General features: G+C 45.8%; 1 protein-coding gene and 1 long non-coding RNA gene across 6 annotated transcripts in view; one reads left to right on the top strand and one right to left on the bottom strand.

Moving 5' to 3' along the window:
• Window positions 1–12,042, top strand: part of ADGRF5 (adhesion G protein-coupled receptor F5) — a 97,568-nt gene extending 85,526 nt beyond the window's left edge. For all 5 annotated transcript variants that reach the window (XM_060615674.3, XM_060615675.3, XM_060615673.3 and 2 more), the window contains 7 exons: window positions 1,121–1,329; window positions 3,356–3,535; window positions 5,324–6,718; window positions 8,269–8,310; window positions 8,399–8,458; window positions 9,299–9,383; window positions 11,350–12,042. In XM_060615674.3, the coding sequence (XP_060471657.1) occupies window positions 1,121–1,329; window positions 3,356–3,535; window positions 5,324–6,718; window positions 8,269–8,310; window positions 8,399–8,458; window positions 9,299–9,383; window positions 11,350–11,429 (2,051 nt within the window). In that variant the 3' untranslated portion in view covers window positions 11,430–12,042. The remainder of the gene's footprint in view (window positions 1–1,120; window positions 1,330–3,355; window positions 3,536–5,323; window positions 6,719–8,268; window positions 8,311–8,398; window positions 8,459–9,298; window positions 9,384–11,349) is intronic.
• A 478-nt stretch (window positions 12,043–12,520) lies between these two features.
• Window positions 12,521–19,526, bottom strand: LOC144616385 (uncharacterized). Its single transcript, XR_013555650.2, has 3 exons — window positions 19,344–19,526; window positions 18,042–18,146; window positions 12,521–16,144 (listed from the first exon to the last, which is right to left on the bottom strand). It is a non-coding gene; the product is annotated as an uncharacterized LOC144616385 (long non-coding RNA).
• Between the last annotated feature and the right edge of the window lie 1,020 nt (window positions 19,527–20,546).

The raw sequence follows: 20,546 nt of genomic DNA, 5'->3' as shown, positions 1-20,546 counted from the left end.
TGTTTGGGTTTACTTAGTGATTTGTGGTCATTTTCACGTGTATTGGTGACTGAGCCCTGGACATCAAAGTAGGAATTTAGAATTCCCCATCTCTCTGAGTCACTGTCCCCTGACCCTACTAAGCACACCTCTTCTTGGGGGGGTAACCAAGGCCACTTCTTCACTGTCCCCCATGCCGCATCTTCACCCAGGCATTGACATGTTTTATTGACTTATCTTTGTTCTTCTCCTCTTTCCTCATCCCAGGTGTGATTCCACTTCCTTTTCCTAGTAGAAACTACTTAGTATTTCAAGACTTTATACAATGACTGAGAACTTAATGCTAAATTTGTAAGTTCGTGAGAAAGGGATCTGCTCATCAGAGAATCAAGGTCCCTTGGAGATTAGAGGTTTTTCAACAAATGTCATTTTCCCATGCAAGTCTGGTCTTGAGTAGACACGAAATGGAGTCACCACTAAGGGAAGCCAGAAGGAACAAATGTTTACAAATATTGCTTAGAATATTCAGGTCACGGGTGCCTGGAATTCCTACCATTAATTACATATTTGAATTAAGGCAGTGCCTCTCAACCTTGACTGCACACTGGAATCACCGGGGAAAGTTAAAAAACTGCCAATGTCTAAATCCCAGCCCAAGAGTTTCCTATATTTGAGCAGGAGTAAGACTGGACATTGGTATTTTCCAAGATCCCCAGGTGATTCTAATATGCCAAAGTTGAGAATCCCTTGGATTAGGCATTATGTTCCTGAAGATTCCTAGTAACTTGATTATCTCTTATCTAGATGAGCACACATTAAGCTCTCATTTTTCCATGCTTTAGATTTTACAGGCAGCGGAGAGAAGATTCCTGCGGACTGGAGATGGTGATGAGGCATAGAGGAAATAAGTTCTGTTAGGAAAAGCAAGTGCAGATTAAAGTCAGATTTGTGTTGAAAGCACAAAGAGGGGTTTTGAAAAGTCAGGTGCAAAATAAAAAAGTGGGTAACTCTGAAAAGGTCATTGAAAGCAAAGAAAAAAATGAATTCCAACATCAATATTCTACCTAGGCCTGACCCTATTTCGACTATCTTTTCTCCTCCTTTTCAAACAGTCCCTTTTATTTCCATGTTCCTAATGCAGGAGAGAACATCATGTGCCAAGATCCCATAATAGGTGTTGGGGAGCCTGGGAAAGTCATCCAGAAACTGTGCCAGTTCTCAAGTGTTCCCAGCAGCCCTGGAAGTCCCACTGGTGGGATCATAACGTACAAATGTGTAGGCTCCCAGTGGAAGGTGAAGAAGAATGACTGCATCTCTGCCCCAATAAATAGTCTTCTCCAGCTGGCCAAGGTGATCCTTAAATATTTGACTCCGAGCTCTTGTTGGGGAGATATTTCTAGCTTATCTTATTTCTCGGCAAATGGGCCTTGGGCTGGTTTGTGTTGCTCCCAAAGCGACTTTTACTTGTTTATTTCCAAAGAAGATGCAAACCTAGAAATGCTTTACATTTTTCTTACATACAAATATGTAGACAACAAAATATGCATTCTGCCCTAGGACCAGCTGTATACCTTTTTACCTTGACTTCTCAGTGCCTTGTTTCTATTACCTTGAAGGTGCAGGTAGAATTATCCTCTCTTATCGATCCCCTTTGAATAATCTTGATATCAAGCAAGTAGCTCAAATCTTTTCAGAAAAAGGAGAAACTTAAAAAATAAGGTTCATTGGTGCAAAAAATATGTATACTTGGGCTTTATGCTTTTACAGGTCTGAGATTTCCTCAATCTTAGAGGGAACCCTATAGTAATGGGAGATGTAACTAGCCTGCCTCTCTTAACCAGAAGAGAGGTTACTGCCATATGGTAGGGAAAAATTTCTTTTCATCAAAATAAATGTGACCTCATACTGAAGTTGCTTAGAGTAGAGACTCGTAAAATGCAAATCCTAATGAATTACAATAAGTCAACATTGATGAGGCAACTAGTAGTTATACTTAGTGGTTATAATTAATGATATCATTAACCAAGTGGTTCCAAATGCTCTCACCATTGGAAGAAGAATTAAGGAAAAGGGGTAATATTGATTTGTGTCTCCTCTGATCATCTTCTGTCTCTTTTCTTGCCTGACACTAAATTCATTAAAATACCTATGAGGCGCAAAGCATTATTGTAGGTGCTATCAGGGTAAAGAGACCAAATCAGAACTTGGTCTCTGATTTTCTAGAGAACATAATCCAGTTGAGTAGTTATATACACATTAATTTTGCTTAGGATAATCGGGAAAGGTCTGCTTGAAAAACTTGGCATCTGATTTGGGCCTTGATGAAGGATACATCAGTGATATAAATTTTCCTGATCAAGAAAGATAGAAATATTATAACTTGAACTCCCTGTTGGGCCCTGGTCCCAATTCTAGATACCTAGATACATTTTCAATGGAAAAGGGGCATGTTGGTCTATCATGCTTTATGTGATTTATCCATTCAATATATATTTATAGAATACCTACTATGCACCAACCTATATGGCTTATGCTATGTGAGGCATTATAGGATATCAGAAGGAATATAACACATTTCATAATATTAAGGAGCTTATAATTTAATTGGAGAGATATTGAAATTAAAACACAAGATGACATTGTCACAAACAGAAATGTCACAAATGTAAAGTATGTAAAATAACAAACACTTTTGCATTCAGAGGAAGAAACTCCCTTAGTTTGGAATACTCATCAAAGTTCTTTCTGGAGGAGGTAGAATTTGAAATCTTTAATTATAAGTAGTTTAATTAATTGTGTCATTATAATATAGGTAGTTGGCTAATTAGAAAACAGAAGTGTGATCACTATAGATAGGGTGACCATATAATTTATCATCCGAACCAGGATGCATTTTGAAAACAAAAGAGGGCACTAGTAATCATTACACTGGGACAGCAGATATAAAACAGAACTGTCCCAGGAAAATTGGGATGGACAGTCACCCCTCCAATGGCCAGCAAGGTAAGCGATGAGAAAAAGCAGAGTGGCAACGTGGCTTCCATACAGACCACCAAGTGACGATTTACTCAATTTTAATCTAGTTGTCTAGCAATCACATCTACTCTCCTTTTTTAAAAAAAACTAGCCATCAGATTAACATGCGTTTTACTGTTCCCTTTCTATGTGTGAGGACTTACGTGATATTCTAGTCTGAATGGCACACAGATTAAATTAAGAGATAAGTAAATTACCTTATAGGATGTACTTCTAGGAATGGAGAAAAGGAAACCACGGATGTAAGAGATTTTCATCATGGATGATAGATCAGCAGGATTTGATGACCAGACCAACCGGCAAGTTTTCCCTTTGTCTGTGTTGGCTTTTGTTTTACTAGGCTTTGATCAAGAGCCCCTATCAGGATGCGAAACTCCCGACGTACCTAAAGGATCTTTCTGTTAGCACAGGCAAGGTGAAACACGAAGTCAGCTCATTTCCTGGGAGCCTGGGAGCCATCATTAACATCCTTGATTTGCTCTCAACGGTTCCAACCCAAGTGAATTCAGAAATGATGACGGTGAGTTTGTCTGGGGCTTTACAGGAGCTTTGGGTCTCATCTTTTCACCCCCTGGGACGTGTAGTCAAGAAACATAACTACCCCTCCCCCACTGCAGCCCCTTCTTTGTCTTCTCCAGAGAAATACACTGGATATTAGGGTCAGGTAGCATGCTCTGCCAGCCGTGGCTGTTAGGGTCACAGGGAGTGTTTCTAGTATTCATTTGGGGCACTTAAGAAGATTTCTTTAGTGAATCCCCATCTTAGTTTCTTCATGATGAATCCGTATCTGCTTCCTAAGAAAACCAGTCATTAAAGGTTTTCAGACTATGTACAAAGTGGGTGTCTCAGCGCTCTAGCACTGAACATGAACTTTGAAGCAGTCAAGGTTCCGAGAGGAAAGAAAATTCACCCAGGATTCAAGTGAAGAGTTCAAATGAAGAGGCTTTAATGAAAAAAAAAAAACTTAAAGAGGTAAAACCGGGGATACAAAAAGGAAAGAATGGAAGACAGTACTACCCTGAGGACTAAAGGGGAAAGGAGGGGAAAGAGCGTAGCTACAGCAGAGGGAGAACTAAGCCTTAGAGGAGGGATCACGAGCGGTAGCAACAGAACCAGTACCACAGATGTGTTGAGGACAGCATGTGTGTAGGGGCGAGGGCGTGGCTGCGGTGGGTAGTGGGGAAAATACATTTCCGCCTCTTTCTTCTCCCACCATCCCATCTCCTGCCAGTTCTCCGTGATGTGCAACCCAGCCGGAGGCATCTGGAAAGCAGCTTGGGTAACAAGGGTCCAAGGAGGTCATGTGGACCTCCTGGGGCTACAAGGAGCCCCAGGAGTTGCCACAAACTGGGTGGCTCACCATGACAGGAACTTACTCTCACAGATCTCAAAGCTAGCAGTCCGAAATCAAGGTGTCTGCCAGACCACGTTCTTTCTGAAGTCTCCAGTGGGGAGTCTTTCCCTGCCTCCTCCAGCTCCGTGTAGTTCCAGCATTCTTTGGCTTGCAGCTGCCTCATTACACCCTCCGAGTTTGTCTTCACATGGCCTTCTCCTCTTCCCTATTTGTCTTCTCCTCTTCTGTGTCTCAAAAGGATACTTGACATTGGAGTTAGGGCCCACCTAGCTACTCTGGGATGATTTCCTCTCAAGATCCTTAGTTACATCTGCAAAGACCCTTCCCCCACAGAAGGTCACATTCACAGGGTCTGGGTATTGGGACAGATTATTCGGGGGGCCACCATTCGACGAACTACAAGGCTCATAGTTTCAGATTGAATGGAACGAGGCAAAGAAGGGCAAAGAAATTATATTGAGAGAAAGCACAAATGGAAAATGACAAGCCCGAGTTCATGGGAGAGAAAATCAAAATGTTCAGGAAAAAAAAAAAAAAAAAAAAAAGAATGATGCCTTTGCCAACAATTTGGTGCTCAGCGTTGGAGAGGGTTTTTTGAAACTACTTTGCCCTTGCCGGTAAACTATCACCCTTTACAGGCTTGGGATTTAAAGGAAAATAAAACCACTAATAAATCTCTCCCAGCCTGCTAAATTGGTCTCAGTGGGTGTGTGTTGGGGCTGACTCTTGGTAAATATTTAACAAAGTCTCACAGCCTTGGGGACACATCCTCTGCTAACTCCCTGCCGTAAGAAGGTGGGACACAGGTCCCTACAGCCTGCGAGGCCTCATTTTTCTCTTCTCTTTTCCTCTTACCTGTACCCATGCAACCAGTTTCCAGGGAGATGTTCTTTTTCCTCCCTTTTATGATTGAAAGAATTTGATTGGTCTGACCCCATGCCATGTCAATTACAGCACGTTCTGTCTACGGTTAACACAATTCTCAGCAAGCCCATCTTGAGTACGTGGAAGGTGGTACAACAGCAACAGACCAACCAGAGCTCACAGCTACTGGATTCAGTGGAAAGATTTTCCCGAGCATTACGGCCAGAAGATAGCACTGTTTTGTCCATCAACCAAACTAATGTGCAGATGAGGAGCGTGGTGATAAAACCTGGCCATCCAAAAGCCTACAAACAGAGCTTTGTTTTCTCAGACTCAGACCTGTGGGGTAACGTGGCCATTGAAAACTGCCAGCTGGGAAACCTGCAGCGAGATTCATCTATTGTCACTGTGGCTTTTCCAACTCTCAAAACCATCCTCGCCCAAGATGTTCCAGGAAAGAATTTTGCGAACAGCTTAGTGATGACAACCACCGTCAGCCACAATATAACTTTGCCATTCAGTATCTCAATGACTTTTAAGAACATCAACCCTTCAGGTGCGGTACCGCGATGTGTCTTCTGGAATTTCGACCTTGCCAACCACACAGGGGGGTGGGACAGCAGTGGGTGTTACGTGAACAAAGTCGATGAGGACAGCGTCTCCTGCGTCTGTGACCACCTAACGTCGTTCTCCATCCTCATGTCCCCTGACTCTCCGTACCCTGGTTCTCTCCTGGAAATACTACTGGACATCATTTCCTACATTGGTTTGTGCTTTTCCATCTTGAGTTTGGCAGCCTGTCTAGTCGTGGAAGCCGTGGTGTGGAAATCAGTGACCAAGAACCGGACTTCCTATATGCGCCACATCTGCATAGTGAACATCGCCGCCTCCCTTCTGGTGGCTGACAGCTGGTTCATTGTAGCCGCTGCCATTCATAACCATTATCACCCACTCAACGAGACAGCCTGTGTGGCCGCCACCTTCTTTATCCACTTTTTCTACCTCAGTGTCTTTTTCTGGATGCTGACTCTGGGCCTCATGCTCTTTTACCGCCTGGTTTTCATCCTGCATGACACAAGCAAGTCCATTCAGAAGACTATTGCCTTTTCTCTTGGCTATGGCTGCCCTCTGGTCATCTCGGTCATCACAGTGGGGGCCACCCAGCCCCAAGAAGTCTACACGAGGAAGAATGCCTGCTGGCTCAACTGGGAGGATACTAAGGCCCTGCTGGCCTTCGTCATCCCAGCACTGATCATCGTGGTGGTGAACATGACCATCACGATTGTGGTCATCTCCAAGATCCTGAGACCTTCCATCGGGGACAAGCCAAGCAAGCAGGAGAAGAGTAGTCTGTTTCAGATCAGCAAGAGCATTGGGGTCCTCACGCCGCTCTTGGGGCTCACCTGGGGATTTGGTCTTGCCACTGTGTTCCAAGGAAGCAATGCTGTGTTCCATATCATATTCACTCTCCTCAATGCCTTTCAGGTAAGTTCCACTCTACAGGGCTCTCAGGAAGTATCTGTCCTGGTGGGACAAATTAATGATAGCAACACAAACAGGGGTAGGAATGGGGAAGGATTTTAGTTCAGAGCCCTAAAGAGAAGTAATTACAAGCACTCGGTGATATAGAATGGACACATTCCTCAGCTCCCATGGAACTTCATACCTCTTATCACTGGTATTATAATTTAGTTGCATGCATGACTCTCTTTGAAAAGCCCTGATAATACACATAAGAGGAAAGTCCCTTCCCTACACAGGATTTTGCTATTTATCCAACATTATCAGGATGCCACCTATGATCTCCTAATTGAAAATACCACTATAAAACCAAGTAATCTCTCCAGTTAAATTTCTACAAGCATTAAATGAACTCTATCTTTGTGGGGTCAGGGATAACATCTATCTCACTTATCGCTGTATCCCTAGTAGTACCTAAAAAAGAACTTGACCCAGAGTAGGTGCTCGATAACCATCTGCTAAATAAAATGAGTGCTATGTACCACATAGTAAGTTCCCTAGAAACATTTGCTGAAGAAGGAAGAATGAATGTCCTATGTAAGGTAAACATTCTGCTGTATTATACTAAAATGAAAAAGACACACTCTTGGGGTGCCTGGGTGGCTCAGTCGGTTAGACGTCCAACTCTTGGTTTCAGCTCAGGTCACGATCTCACAGTTTCGTAAGTTCGAGCCCCACATTGGGCTCTGCACTGTCAGTGCAGAGCCCGCTTGGGATTCCCTGTCTCCCTCTCTCTCTGCCCCTCCCTCCACTCGTGCTGTCTCTGTCTCTCCCAAAATAAATAAATAAACTTAAAAAAAAAAAGGCACACTCTTTGCTTTCCCATAGCACATAGCACATAGCACATAAATAACTATAATATAAGTCCAATTGTTAGAAGAACTTTAGCAGAGGTACAGACAACAAGCGTTTGGAGCACAAGGAAGGCAATGCTTAATTCTGATTCAACCAGTAGATGGGTGGTAAGCATAGGTCCTCACGAGCTGGTGAGGGGGCAGTGGGTCTGGAGGTGAAGTTGAGACATTGCCCCGATGCTCATGCCAGATCCTAACTTCTGCTAGGCCCGTGGCCTCAAACTATATGGCTCATATCTAATGAAGTTTATAGTATGGCTTGACTACAAGGGGTTGATAATGTCACCCCATGCTCCAGGTCCTCATCACAATTATGTGAACCCTACGGAGACGTAAGAGATGTACTTAACAGCATAGCCAATAGGACCTCCAGTTCACAAAGGGGCGGGGATAAGGAAATAGAATGATATCCTTATAACATTATAACATTTAAGGTCTCTTGGTGTGGACCTACTGAATCCCTTTGAACATTATTATCTACCAGACCCATTCCATAAACACAGAAGTGGGAAGACGTAGTACGAATTCATTGCCAGGGTAACAATACTTCCTATGTTGCCGGACAATAGAACACGATTAAAATCGTATTGAATTATAATCATAATTTTAAACCATAAAATCATAAGATTAAAATGTACTTCCTGCCAATTCTTTTTTCAGGGGCTATTCATTTTACTCTTTGGGTGCCTCTGGGATCAGAAGGTAAGAACAATCACAGTTTCGTGCTCCCAGAAAAGTCCAGTGTTTGTGGCATGTTGAACTTACCAGGGCTTCCTTTAAACAATTGCAGGTGCAGGAAGCCTTGCTGAAGAAGTTTTCACTGTCAAGATGGTCTTCACAGCACTCAAAGGCAAGTCCTTCCTTTGCAGGGACTTTGGCAAACCCTTCCCTCTCCACAGCCTGATTCACCATAGATCATTCCACTGCTTGTGCGTCTCACCTGATTCTGCCTATTAAAGTCAGCCACGGAGCTTTCACTAAGATGCTGTCCCACATCTTTAAGTAGGGATCAGGTAGCACAGACAATACCAGCTGGAGGTCAAAAATCCAAGTTCAGTGCGAAACAAGAAGTTTTCTGGGGACATTGAAGACAATAGAGAACAGAATGTGAGGAATAACGCAGAGATTGTTGGTAGTTCGTTTTGGAAAATAACGATTGCGCTCAGGGTTGACTGTTTTCACACGTCAGAAGACACTAAACCCTATAGAACAGTAAAACACATATTTGAAAGTTATTTTCCTAATTCTGGTGAGAGTCCGATGTTTCAAGGTGGCCCTCCTACTTGATTTGCTTGAACTTGAAATTCATGCTCTTTCAGGCTCACTTTCAAGCGGAATGAGAGATGCAGGCAGTGACCACTAGAGGGCAGCAAACAAACCATCAGAGAGAATCAAAAGAGGGCTTTGGTGGAGCGCCTGGGTGGCCCAGTCAGTTGAGCGTCAGGCTTTGGCTCAGGTCATGATCTCACAGTTTGTGAGTTCGAGCCCCGCGTCCGGCTCCGTGCTGACAGCGTGGAGCCTGGAGCCTGCTTCGGAGTCTGTGCCTCCCTCACTCTCCCCAACTCATGCTATACCTCTTTCTCTCTCAGGAATAAATAAACGTTAAAAAAAAAAAAATTAAAAAAAAGAGGAATCAAAACAGGGCTTTGGTTTAACATTTGCTTGCTAATTGTCTTTTTTTCTTTTTCAGTCAACATCCCTCGGTTCATCTACACCAGTATTTTCTATGAGTTCTCCGATATCAAGAAGATTTAACAATTTGTTTGGTAAGACAGGTACGTAGTGACTTCTAGCTCACTCCCTGGGGTACTTAGTTTGGGTTGACTTGAGCAAATTTGCCCTGATGCGGACTCTCACACCCCTACTTTCCCACTTCATGGCGTTTACCATGAACAGCCTCATTTGGGCCGGAGTTAAATACAGGAACTCGCTTCTATTTCCCAAACCACCAGCAGGTTGTAGAGAGAGCAACTGCCTTCAGCGGGCAACTGATAATAACTTAAAAAGGATAAGATTTGGAGAATCTAGACAAGCCTGTGGAGAGCTGTCAAAACTGTATCCACCACAAAAGTGGGAACTGTAAATTGCTAGCCTTGTCAAATGTGGAGTTCATTGCTATTCGCGTTAAATAAGAATAGGCAGGTCATGTTTATGGGTTAAGGTACGGCAAAAAAATATATTTAGAAAACTACTACAGTTTCACATGCTGTGGATTTCTTTTCCCTTTTTTTTCTTTTTTTTGGGGGTGGGGGGAGTGTGGTTGTTTTACATGTGGGCATGTATAAAACCGTGCATGCATAGAGGAGGAATCACCCAAGTTAGCTATTCTATTAGAAACATGCACAGTTAAATTGCTACCTTGGAGGTATAAAATCAATAATGTGAATGACTTTAAGCAATGGGTCTCAGCTAGTCTGGCAAGTTGAAACCTCTGCCCGCTATGCCCCTACCCCCAGGAAAATAAGCACCAAAACTCCTTCCAGCTTCTTGAAACTGAACAGATCTCACAAATGCCGAATCTAGAAAAGCGTCATTATTCCACACTAAGGCTCTTCCTATATAATCAATTGAGAATGCCTACCATTTGTTAAAACTCCGGAGGACTTGGTGTTTTTTTGCTTCGACCTGATGCGTTACTCATGAAACCGGAGGACGTTCACTTGCGATTTTGCAAGTCACCGATGGCAGCTGGTGTGAAATTATCAAATCTTCAGGGTGTAGTACAACCACTGCACTTGGCCAGCACTGTCGCTGGAACGTGTTGACTATTCGCGCTCGGGTTAAAACTCTGCGAAATGATTCTACCGAATCAGAATGACACAATATGCAAGGCCGATAAAATGTGCTCTTTGATTTTGAATCAGTCAGGTCAAAGGTGGAGTTGGGTCTCTGCTCCTGAGGTCCCAGGGCCTGAGATTTCCAGTCACTGCCATTCAATGACCCCTCGAAGGTCATTAACGCAGCGCCCTACTGGCCTACCTGAGGGTCCTGTAATCACTGTAACTTTGGTTTATGTTGTCAGCAGCCCCGCAGGGCCCCCCAGGCAGTGATGGAAACCTTGTTAGCAGTGGCAGCTCACCAGTCTGATGGTAGGGTGGGCACCGTGTCCCCTCCTTGCCCAACACCACCCTCACTCGTCCTGTGCTCAGTCCCCGCCTCCCGCTGACACCAGCCCCTGTGGTTGCTCCGTGGCTGCCCCCTCAGCTGCACTTTCATTAGCATCCCCTGACTTCTGCTTCTTTCCCAGTCCTGTCTTTTCTTCCCTTGTAATTTTCCCCTTTCTTTTCTTGTTCCCCTTCCCCACACCCAACCACCACCCTCACCTTTCAGCTCAGCCTCTGGCTCCCTCCCAAGTCACTCCCAAGACCTTCCCAAGTCACTCCAACCCCAGGGGGCCAGGGAGGTTCCCTCACACAGATGTCCCCAGGCCCGTGCATGTGGTGGCATGTGGAGGGCTGCCCAGAGTTCGTATCTCCCTGGCCTTTGTAGAAATCTGGCTGCTGGTTTGATGTGAAGCAGTTAGCGCTTGTCTCGTGGGCTGCCGCGCATGCTTGAGAACAACAGCTTTGTTCTCTGGCACTTCTGGGTCCTGGGAGGAGGGCAGGCATGGGTATGTTTCCAGGCATGGCCGAGCTTCCCTGGCTCTCGGGCTAGAACTCCCCTTGGGCCATTAGGAGGGGCTCACACCTCAGTGATCAGGAAGTCTTGTCCTTAAGGCCGAGCTGCTGCTCTGTTTTTCAGGCACGTACAATGTCTCCACCCCAGAAACAACCAGCTCATCCCTGGAAAATACATCCAGTGCTTACTCGTTGCTCAACTAACAACAGGAAAATCCACCCATACGACTTCTTAAAGGACAGTGGATGCGCTCTGAAAAAAGTCCTTCCAAAGCCACGGGTAAACTGTTTTCTCCACAGGCTTCCTGGAGCGGATGCTGAAGAGACTGTTTCATTAGGGGAAGAAGCTTTCTTTCATAAGGACGGACTCAAAGTCATTGTTAAGTTTATTTGCTGCCCCACCCCCACCTCTTGTGTGATACTAAATGTGTATAGTATTTAAGTGAAACTCAAGTCCCCCAAGGCCCAATTTCCCTGTCTGTATTGTAAAATAGAATTTCAAAGAGGCATTGTTCCTTTTCACACGTTGGACACAAACATAAGCTTTCCTAGGTACAAGGCTAATACCTAGGAACTACTTCAGTGAATTCTAAGAAGGAAGGAAGGAAGGAAGGAAGGAAGGAAACAGGAAAAAAGAAAAAGATAGAGAAAAACATTAAAAACTGCATTACTTGTTAATTACATGTTAATGTAATTATTCAGACACTGCCACATGGAGAATACAAAAATGGCTCAAAACGGAAACTGAAATAAGCCAGGGGGAAAGTCTGGTACCTTCCTGGTATTTTCTTAGCTACGAGAGAGGGACAGAGAGAGAGAGAGAAAAAAAAAAAAAAAAAAAGGACATTGGGAAAAGACAGGGAGGAAATTGTAACATGATGATGCTTTCAAGTGGATAATAATATTTATAAGAAATGCATGGAAGGAGATGTAATTCTCCTGATGCTAAACACACACACAGATGCTATTAGTTCGTGCTAAGGTTTGAGCTCAGTGGACCGAGTAGGCAGAGGAAGCGTGATTGAGGCTCTTTATTAGATCCCAGCAGACCCAACGGCTAATTGCATCTTCTAAAGTTTATTGGGAAAAGCCTTACATGTTGGTTTATTCCACTTTTTTGAAGGCCAAAAGTATATTTTTTTATATCCATCTCTTGCCAAATGTGATATAATGTGATATAAGTGTGATATATTGCACTGAAAACAGATCCCACCTGTCATATACTGTATTTAACAGCTTTAACCAGGTACTTCTCTGGGCACAATAGAATAGATTTTAATAATCGTATGGCACGGTTTATTGTTCCTGTTGTTGCTACCGTGGATTTCGTGGCCCTTGGTGTGTTGTATAGCTCCCTATGCATTAGCTCTTTCAGTGCTTGAGTTCCGAGACTAATATACGTTAAGAGTTTTGCATTGTCTAACTTGTGTTTATTCCAACCACTTGGCAATCTTCTGGAAAGAAATTTTACAGCTGGCTCAGTCTACGCTCCTAATGACCCTTTACCTCAATGAGCAGATGGTGGAGGTTTGCACCCAAGGAGGTGATTGTTTATGAATTAGGTGCAGGTGTGTGTGTTTCTCGTGCTGTGTGCATTTCATAAAAATACAACTGTTATTCAAATCGCATCCATATTAAAGTCGGCTATAGCCACAGCAACCATACGTTCCAAAGTGAAGTCTGATCACAGAGAGAGAGCAAAACACAATAAACACGTGAGGCTCCTCGGGAAATGTGGGCTGCGTGGTCTTCCTAAGGGCTGAGAACCAAAACAGGCCTCACCATCAGGAAGGTAGGAACCAAGAGGCTGTGACACAGAAACCGTTTATTTACTGAGTTCCGAAAGGAACTCAAGGGTTGCAAGGGTTTCTTTTTAATATTTTAACTCTTTGACATCCCTTCTTTTTATTTGTAGTTTAAAACTCTTACTTCTGCCTCTCTGTTCTTCATGGGGAGAAGGAGGTGGGACAGATAGAAGTCCCAATCACGTTTCAAGTAAATGAGCTCTTCATTTCTACGTGTTCCCAAATGGTGTAGACCTCTACTCCCATGCTTGCCTGGAAATGGTCACAAAGGAAATGATTCAGCTATACAATTCTCCAGGAATGGTCACCTCTGGGCAGAGCTCAGTCCTGAGGAGACAGAGCCGGAGGCTAGGCTCCAGGATGGATGGAAGGAGAATTAGAGATCGTAATGGCTTTGCCGGGGCTGGTTCCTGTAGTAATGGCAGGGATGATCGAGGTTTGGTTATATAGTACAACATGTGAGCATGGCCATCGTGACATGATCAGCCAAGGAAAGCATAGCACTCAGGGGGCGTTCAAAAACACAACGGGACAAGAAACATAGAACTTCCCCCCATGTCAGCAGGGATAACCTTGGGAATCATTGTGTTCATGGGGGAGATCCTCCAAAATGGCAGGAACCTTTGCAGAGTTCCATAGGATGTGGCTTTGGCCCTTTGCCCACATGCATTCACTGGAGCACGTTCCCTTACGCCCAACACACACACGTGTGTGTGCGTGCACTTTCCACCTTTCAAGCCACAATACCAGATCCAAATTCCAGAAAGCCTACGAAAAAAAAAAAAAAAAATTAGAGCGATACTTGCTGGTTTTCTGCCCAACTGCAAGATACATAGTTCAACCGCTGTGGTTTGCCAAGATTATCCTAAAATAAACAATAGAATTCAAAATTGTAAGAGAGAGCAGCCCACGAATCTGGAAGGCCTATGGAAGCGGGAGCCCCGCCAGGCCCTGCATTCACTAGTTTTCAGTCAGCAAGGATTGCAAGGGTTTGGCAGCAGATTTCTGAGGACGAGGGAGAAGGAATGTTGGCTCTGATGGGGCAAAGTGGGATGTGTGGTCCACTCAGCTCCCATAGTGTCTAGTGTTTCCCATGTTCCTGACCTCCCTCAGTGAGTAAAGTTCCATGGGCCAGGACTTGCTTGCATTAAGGGCCTTCTGGTAAGTCAGTTTCTTGCAAAGGGATCTGTGCTAATACTTCAGAGGTTGTGAGGTCAGAGCAGTCACAAATAGCAATTATTTGTGAATAATTCGGGCACCTGGGTGGCTCAGTTGGTTAAGCGTCTAACGCAGGTCATGATCTCACAATGTGTGAGATCGAGCCCTGCTGACAGTGCAAAGCCTGCTTGGGATTCTCTCTCCCCTTCTCTCTTTGCCTCTCTCTCTCTTCCTCCCTCTCAAAATGAATAAATAAACTTGAAAAAAAAAAGGCAAATGAGAAATTAAAATAAACTATGGAAATATTCTCTGGGAATATTGGTAACACATCACGTCTTGAATGACCCATGTGGCTACTCTCCTCTCCCCCTCCCCGCCCCGCCCATCTCTTATATATGGACAAAGAGGTAAATAAACATCCATGGGGTTTTCAGGATAGAAGTTGCTAAGAAACTGAGAAACGCTGGGAAGTGGGACACCTGGGTGGCCCGGTTGGTTAAGTGCCTGACTCTTGATTTTGGGCTCAGGTCGTGATCTCACAGTTTGTGAGATCGAGCCCCATGTCGGGCTCTGTGCTGACAGTGCGGAGTCTGTGGGATGCTCTCCCTCCCTCTCCCCTGTGCATGCCTGCTTTCCCTTTCTAAATAAATAATGAATGAATGAATGAATGAATGAATTTTAAAAAAAGAAACACTGGCAAGTGATAGCGTTTTATGGTTTGTGTAGAGAACGGCAGAGAGATCAGGGTTGGAAGGCTAAAAAAAAAAAAGTGACGTGGAGAGGAGGAAGCCGACAGTGACCAGTAAGTGCAGAAGCAGGGGAGGGAGTTATTCTGAGGTGAGAGGAAAGGAAAGTCACAACCGATTTTGAGGAGACCAAAAGGAAGCAAGTCTAGTCACAGAAATCCCGTGTAGGCGAAATGCATTTTATCTGTGGCGTGGGAAGTTGATGTCAAAGGGCACTCTGCATCCCAAAGAGCATCGGTGACACAGGCCAGGGGAAGGCTGATTCCCTGAGTGTCCAAAATAAAGGAGGGGCTTACGGTGGAGATTTATCTTCCTTGTGTTAATGTTTAAAAGGCCATGGAAATCGTGTCTCATCATTTGAAAACCGTTAGCTCTGAAACGAGATTCTATAGGCTTCTAATATTATGACTGGGGATATTAAATCGGGTCACAATAGTGTGTCGGCAAACTCTATGTGGGCTTTCCATGCTTGTAACAGGAAAATACCCAGCGAGGTCTCCTGGAACTCTCTTTATACAGATTGTCTGCTCTTTCGCAGTAGGTCAGTGCTGCGGTCTCAGGCTCCCCCACCGGAAATCCAACCAGAATTTAACTCCATTCTCCAGGCTTGGGGTGGGGGGCTCCCAGAAGCTCCCAGCAGAGCTCCATTGGCTGACAGCACTGACGTCTCCCATCACACCAGCCATACCCCGATGCAGCGTGTGAATCCTGGAGGCTTACGGAGGGCTTAAACACGGGACCTTGAAGTAAAGCTCTCAGCACCCAACTAAACAAATATCTATTCTAACAGTTGTGTGTGGCTTGGTTGGAATTTTCACCGACAGCTGAAAACAGCGTCCCATGAGTTCTGTTAGCAACAGGTATTTCTGCAACATGGGCCCATATGCCCTGTATTAATATTCTATTGGGGTGTAACATGTTACCATAAACTTAGAGGCTTAAAACAGCACTCGCCTTGTTATCGCATGGTTTCTGTGGGCCAGAAGTCTGGGCACGGCTTAACTAGGTCCTCTGTTCAGGGTCTTCCCAGGCTGACCTCAAGCTGTCAGCCGGGGCTGTGGATTCATCTGAACGTTGGGCTTCTCCTCCAAGTTCATCGGTTGTTCGGTGGAATTCGTTCTTTACAGTTATAGGATTGAGGCCTTCGGCATCTAGAGGTGTCCTGCCATTCCCTGCCATATGGCCTTCTCCACAACATGGTCGTTTGCTTCTGTAAAGTCAGCAGGAGGACTTCTGTACTGCTTCGAATCTCCCTGGCTCCTTCAGTTTCTGATCCTAGACCCTCTTTTAAAGGACTCACCTGATTAGGTCAGGCCCACCCGCGATAATCACCCTCGTGATTAATTCAAAGTCAGGTGATTAGGGGCCTTGATTACCTCTGCAAAATCCCTTCACCTTTGCCACATAATGGAATCTAGTCGTGGGAGTGATATCATATTTACAGGTCCTGATCAGTTAATGGGGGAGTATCACACGAGATATTTCATCAGATTGTTTAAACAAGCAAACAACATTAAGGACCCAACACTACTCTGTAGATTCTCTCTGAGGCATTAGCTGTGGATATGTGACCTGAAAATGTTTCTTTATCCATATCAGTAATCACACTTTACAGGGTCTCTCTGGCAGTGTCAGTAATAAAGCTCTTGTGACTCAAGTATTTCAATGTCAGGGCACCTGGGTGGCTCAGTCAATTGGGCATCTGACTTCGGCTCAGGTCACGGTCTCACAGTTCGTGGGTTCGAGCCCCACGTCAGGTTCTGTGCTGACAGTTCAGAGCCTGGAGCCTGCTTCAGATTCTGTGTCTCCCTCTCTCTCTGCCCCTCCCCTACTCATTCTCTCTCTCTCAAAAATCAACATAAAAAATTTTTAAAAATTAAAATAAAGCCAAAGTGCTCCTCCTGTGCTGGGCACTTTGTCGTCCTTCAAGGCTCCCCGTGCAGTGATACACTGGGAGCCTGTCGTTCACATCCAGGACTGGGAACATCTCGTCCTCCATAAACCCCCAGATCTCTCATAGGCTCTTACGGGTCACAGCAACTTGTCTGGAGTTTCCTGCTCTTTTGCACCGAGTTTTTTCCTTTGTAAGAAAATGCATACATCTTTCAGAAGGAAGATTGTTTATTTTTGTGTTTTGAAGATTTCCCCCCGCCCCAGCTTTACGACGTTTATACTTTCTTCATATAAACAGGAAGAAAAGCAGGCTTTCTATGAACACTTTATGTGAACATGAACGCAGCTTCCTTTGAACTATTCGGTAACACCTTGTACGCTGCGTTGTCTAGAGGAACTAGAACGTGAGAATTTTGAACTTTTAGCGGCCCAGTTACAAAAAGGGGACTAGGTAAAATTAATTGCGATAATGCTTTTATGTTACTGAGTATATCCCAAACGCTGTCGTTTCCAGACGTCATTGATGCAAATGTGTTAATGAGACATTTTACATTCCTTTCTCTCTTTTTTGTACTAAGTGTTGAAATGCCAGTGTGATCTCACACTAACCAAATGGCTCAGCCATATTTCAAGCGTTCAACAGCCACCCGTCTCTAGAGGCTACTTCATTGGACAACGCAGCTTTAGAGCATAAACCAGAGACGAAGGCTTTCTGCTATTCTGCCTTGTGTGTGCCGACAGGAAGGCAGCAGCATGAATTTAAAGAAAACCTGCACCACACCACCCGTGCTGGTCTGTGCAGAGACCCTGCACACATTGGGGCAGGGGGGAGGGGGCAGGGCTCCATAAGGCCCCAAACACCTCTCTTCCCTATCACCCCCACCCCTCCAAGTTGGCCTGAAAGCCACACCATTCAAAACTCCCCTCCGAGACTTGTGACAAGCATGGGGCATTTGCCTCCGAAAATCACAGCTCTGGGGTGCCTGGGCGGCTCAGGCGGTTAAGTGCCCGACTCCTGATTTCCGCTCCGGTCATGATCTCATGGTCCATGAGCTCAAACCCTGGATCAGGCTCCACACTGACAGCTTGGAGGCTGCTTGGGATTCTCTCTCTCTCTCCCTCTCTCTCTGCCCTTCCCCACTCCTGTCTCTCCAAATAAATAAATAAATAAATAAACTAAAAAAAAAAAAAAAAAAAACAAATCACAGTTACACCTCTTCCTTAGGAAGGAGGAAGTGTCTGGAACCTCCATCAGCCTTCTTTCTTGGGGAAGGAGCTTGCCGTCTCGTCAGTATGGTGTAGCAGAAAGAACACGGCTCCTAGAACAGAAACACACGATTCCTCGCTCACCTGAGCCTCCCCTAAACCTCTCTGGTCTTTGGTTCGCTCACCTAAAACCTGGAGATCATTCTAATTACCTCCCAAGGCTGTGGTCAGGCTTACAAAGCACCGTTTACATAAAAACAGATTTTGTAAACCTGTCAAGCATTCAAACAAAAGATTACTCCCAATATCTCTTTGAAAGGCAGATAGAGGCTGCCCACAGACAGCTGTAAGGAAGGGCATTAAGTTCTGGTGATTCTAATGGGGCATTCTAAGCCCTGGGCATCTAGGGGGTTATCAGGAGGACCCTGGATCAGGAAGGTTAGGTCACAGTTCGTGAGGTACCTATGAGGAAATGAGTCCTGAACAAATTACTGGCTCCAAAGATCCCCTGCAAGCTAATCCTGTACGTAACAAGATGACTTTTCCTACGAGGGACCAAAGCACATATGTGGACGTACCTCCACATAGACCATCCACACTTCCCGGAAGAGTCCGGCCCTCTTCCTTGCCTCAGAATCTGGGTCACAGGTCAGGACTCAGTCCCTAGCACACACAGCGCAGAAGGCGGGTATGGGCCATCCACTGTCCCACGGTACAGGGAAGATCGCCGGAGGCCCAGGCCTGTCCCACCACCCCAGGGGCCTTCAGAACTCTGAGGACCAGGCTCCCCTGTGGATCAACCTCCCCCTGCAACTCCTTCTGGGCCCTTGAGCCGGGGCCTGAAGACCGGATGGTCCAGGAGGATGAAAGTTTGGGGAAGCAGGAAAGCTTTTTAAGTGTGATTAGTGGGTTCCCAGGGAAGGCCTGCTTTGAGTAACGCTTTCCAGCATCAAATGGGTCCACGCGGCAGACCTCCAGGTGCCTCTTTCCTCCAGGCCAGCCAGCAGCAGCAGCAAAATCCAAATACAGCCTGACCCCCGGGGGGAGGCTCCTATCGAATGACCCCTCGGGGCTGCAGATGCCCAGCAGTGGACTTTGAGAGAGTGGAACTGGCCCCCTGGGCCATGCCTGTGATGCACCCGCCCCTTCTCTCTGGTCCCCCTCAGCGATTCTGAAGGAGTGGGGCAGCGAGAAAGCACCTGATTGCTTCCTATTTACCAACCTCAAGGGTTAGGGTTCTATCCACTCACCCACCGCCTCCCCAGCAGCCCCACCCCATCTCTCTCCTTATGTCCAGTACAGACAGATACCTAAGTTTATCTTCTAGCACCTTCTAGAGAGGAAACCATCTTCACAAGTTTTCTATGCTCAGTGACTGTGGAGCACACAGAACGAGAAGGCACAATCCCTGAAGCCTACCCCGCGGCAGGCCCCTGTCATTTATCTCCAGACACCAATTTCCCGTGTGTGTGTGCCGGGGGGGGGGGGGGGGGGGGGGGGGGGGGGGGGCGTGGTCCCCCACAACGTAGCTACCGTCATCTTTGCTGCTTTCTAAGTGATTTTCTAGCTACCCGTTCTTAACCTTTGACCTTTAAACTCTGGGATGAAGACTTGCAAGGGCGGGGCGCCTGGCTGCCTCAGTCGGTTGTGGGGGTTAAGGGTCCGACCGACCGTTGATTTCCGCTCAGGTCATGATGTCCGGGTTTGTGAATTCGAGCCCTGCACGTGGAGCGCTGCCAGTGTGGAGCCTGCTTGGGGTTCTCTCTCTCTCTTTCTCCCTGCTCCTTTGCCGTTCGCTCTCTTTCTGTCTCTCAAAAATAAATAAACTTTATGGGGCACCTGGGTGGCTCAGTGGGTTAAAGCATCCGACCCCAGCTCGGGTCACGATCTTACAATTGGTGGGCTGGAGCCTGACTTCAGGCTCTGTGCTGAGCTCAGAGCCTGGAGCCTGCTTCGGATTCTGTGTCTCCCTCTCTTTCTGCCCCTCTTTCTCCCTCTCTCTCTCTCTTTCTCTCTCAAAATGAATAAACATTTAAAAAAATTAAAATAAGTAAATAAATTTTATATTAAAAGAGAGAGTTGCAAGGTCACCAGGGCCCCCTCTGCACAAATGGGCGATGGGGTAGGGGAGAGGCGAGACGGATCATGCCCCAGGGTTTCATTCTTTAATGCAGAGCCAAGTCCCAGGGAGGCAGGCCGACGACTGTTACAAACCACACATAACACACCCAGGAGCCCAGGAAAAAAAAAAAAAGACGCTTTTTCTCAGCACGAAAAGCAACAGGAACTGATGGGGCAAGTCACGGGAAGACGGTCCGGTCCTGGCAGCTCACTTCCTCCGTTGAACAGCACCTCCAAGAGAGTCGCGGGCCCCGCCTTCTGGCACAATTTCCATTTTGTGCCATCCCGTGTCTTCCTCCTCCATCCTGCCAACCAGCCTCCACACCCCCCGGTTGTGGTGGAAAGAGGTGTTCGATTTTGCTTTCCCGAGGAGGAATGTTTTTCTGGAACAG

The sequence above is a fragment of the Panthera onca genome, chromosome B2 (assembly GCF_046562875.1).
Source record: "Panthera onca isolate mPanOnc1 chromosome B2, mPanOnc1 haplotype 2, whole genome shotgun sequence".
Lineage (NCBI taxonomy): Eukaryota > Metazoa > Chordata > Mammalia > Carnivora > Felidae > Panthera > Panthera onca.
The sequence above is the reverse complement of the archived record's forward strand: the minus strand, read 5'-3'. Positions and strand labels throughout refer to the sequence as shown.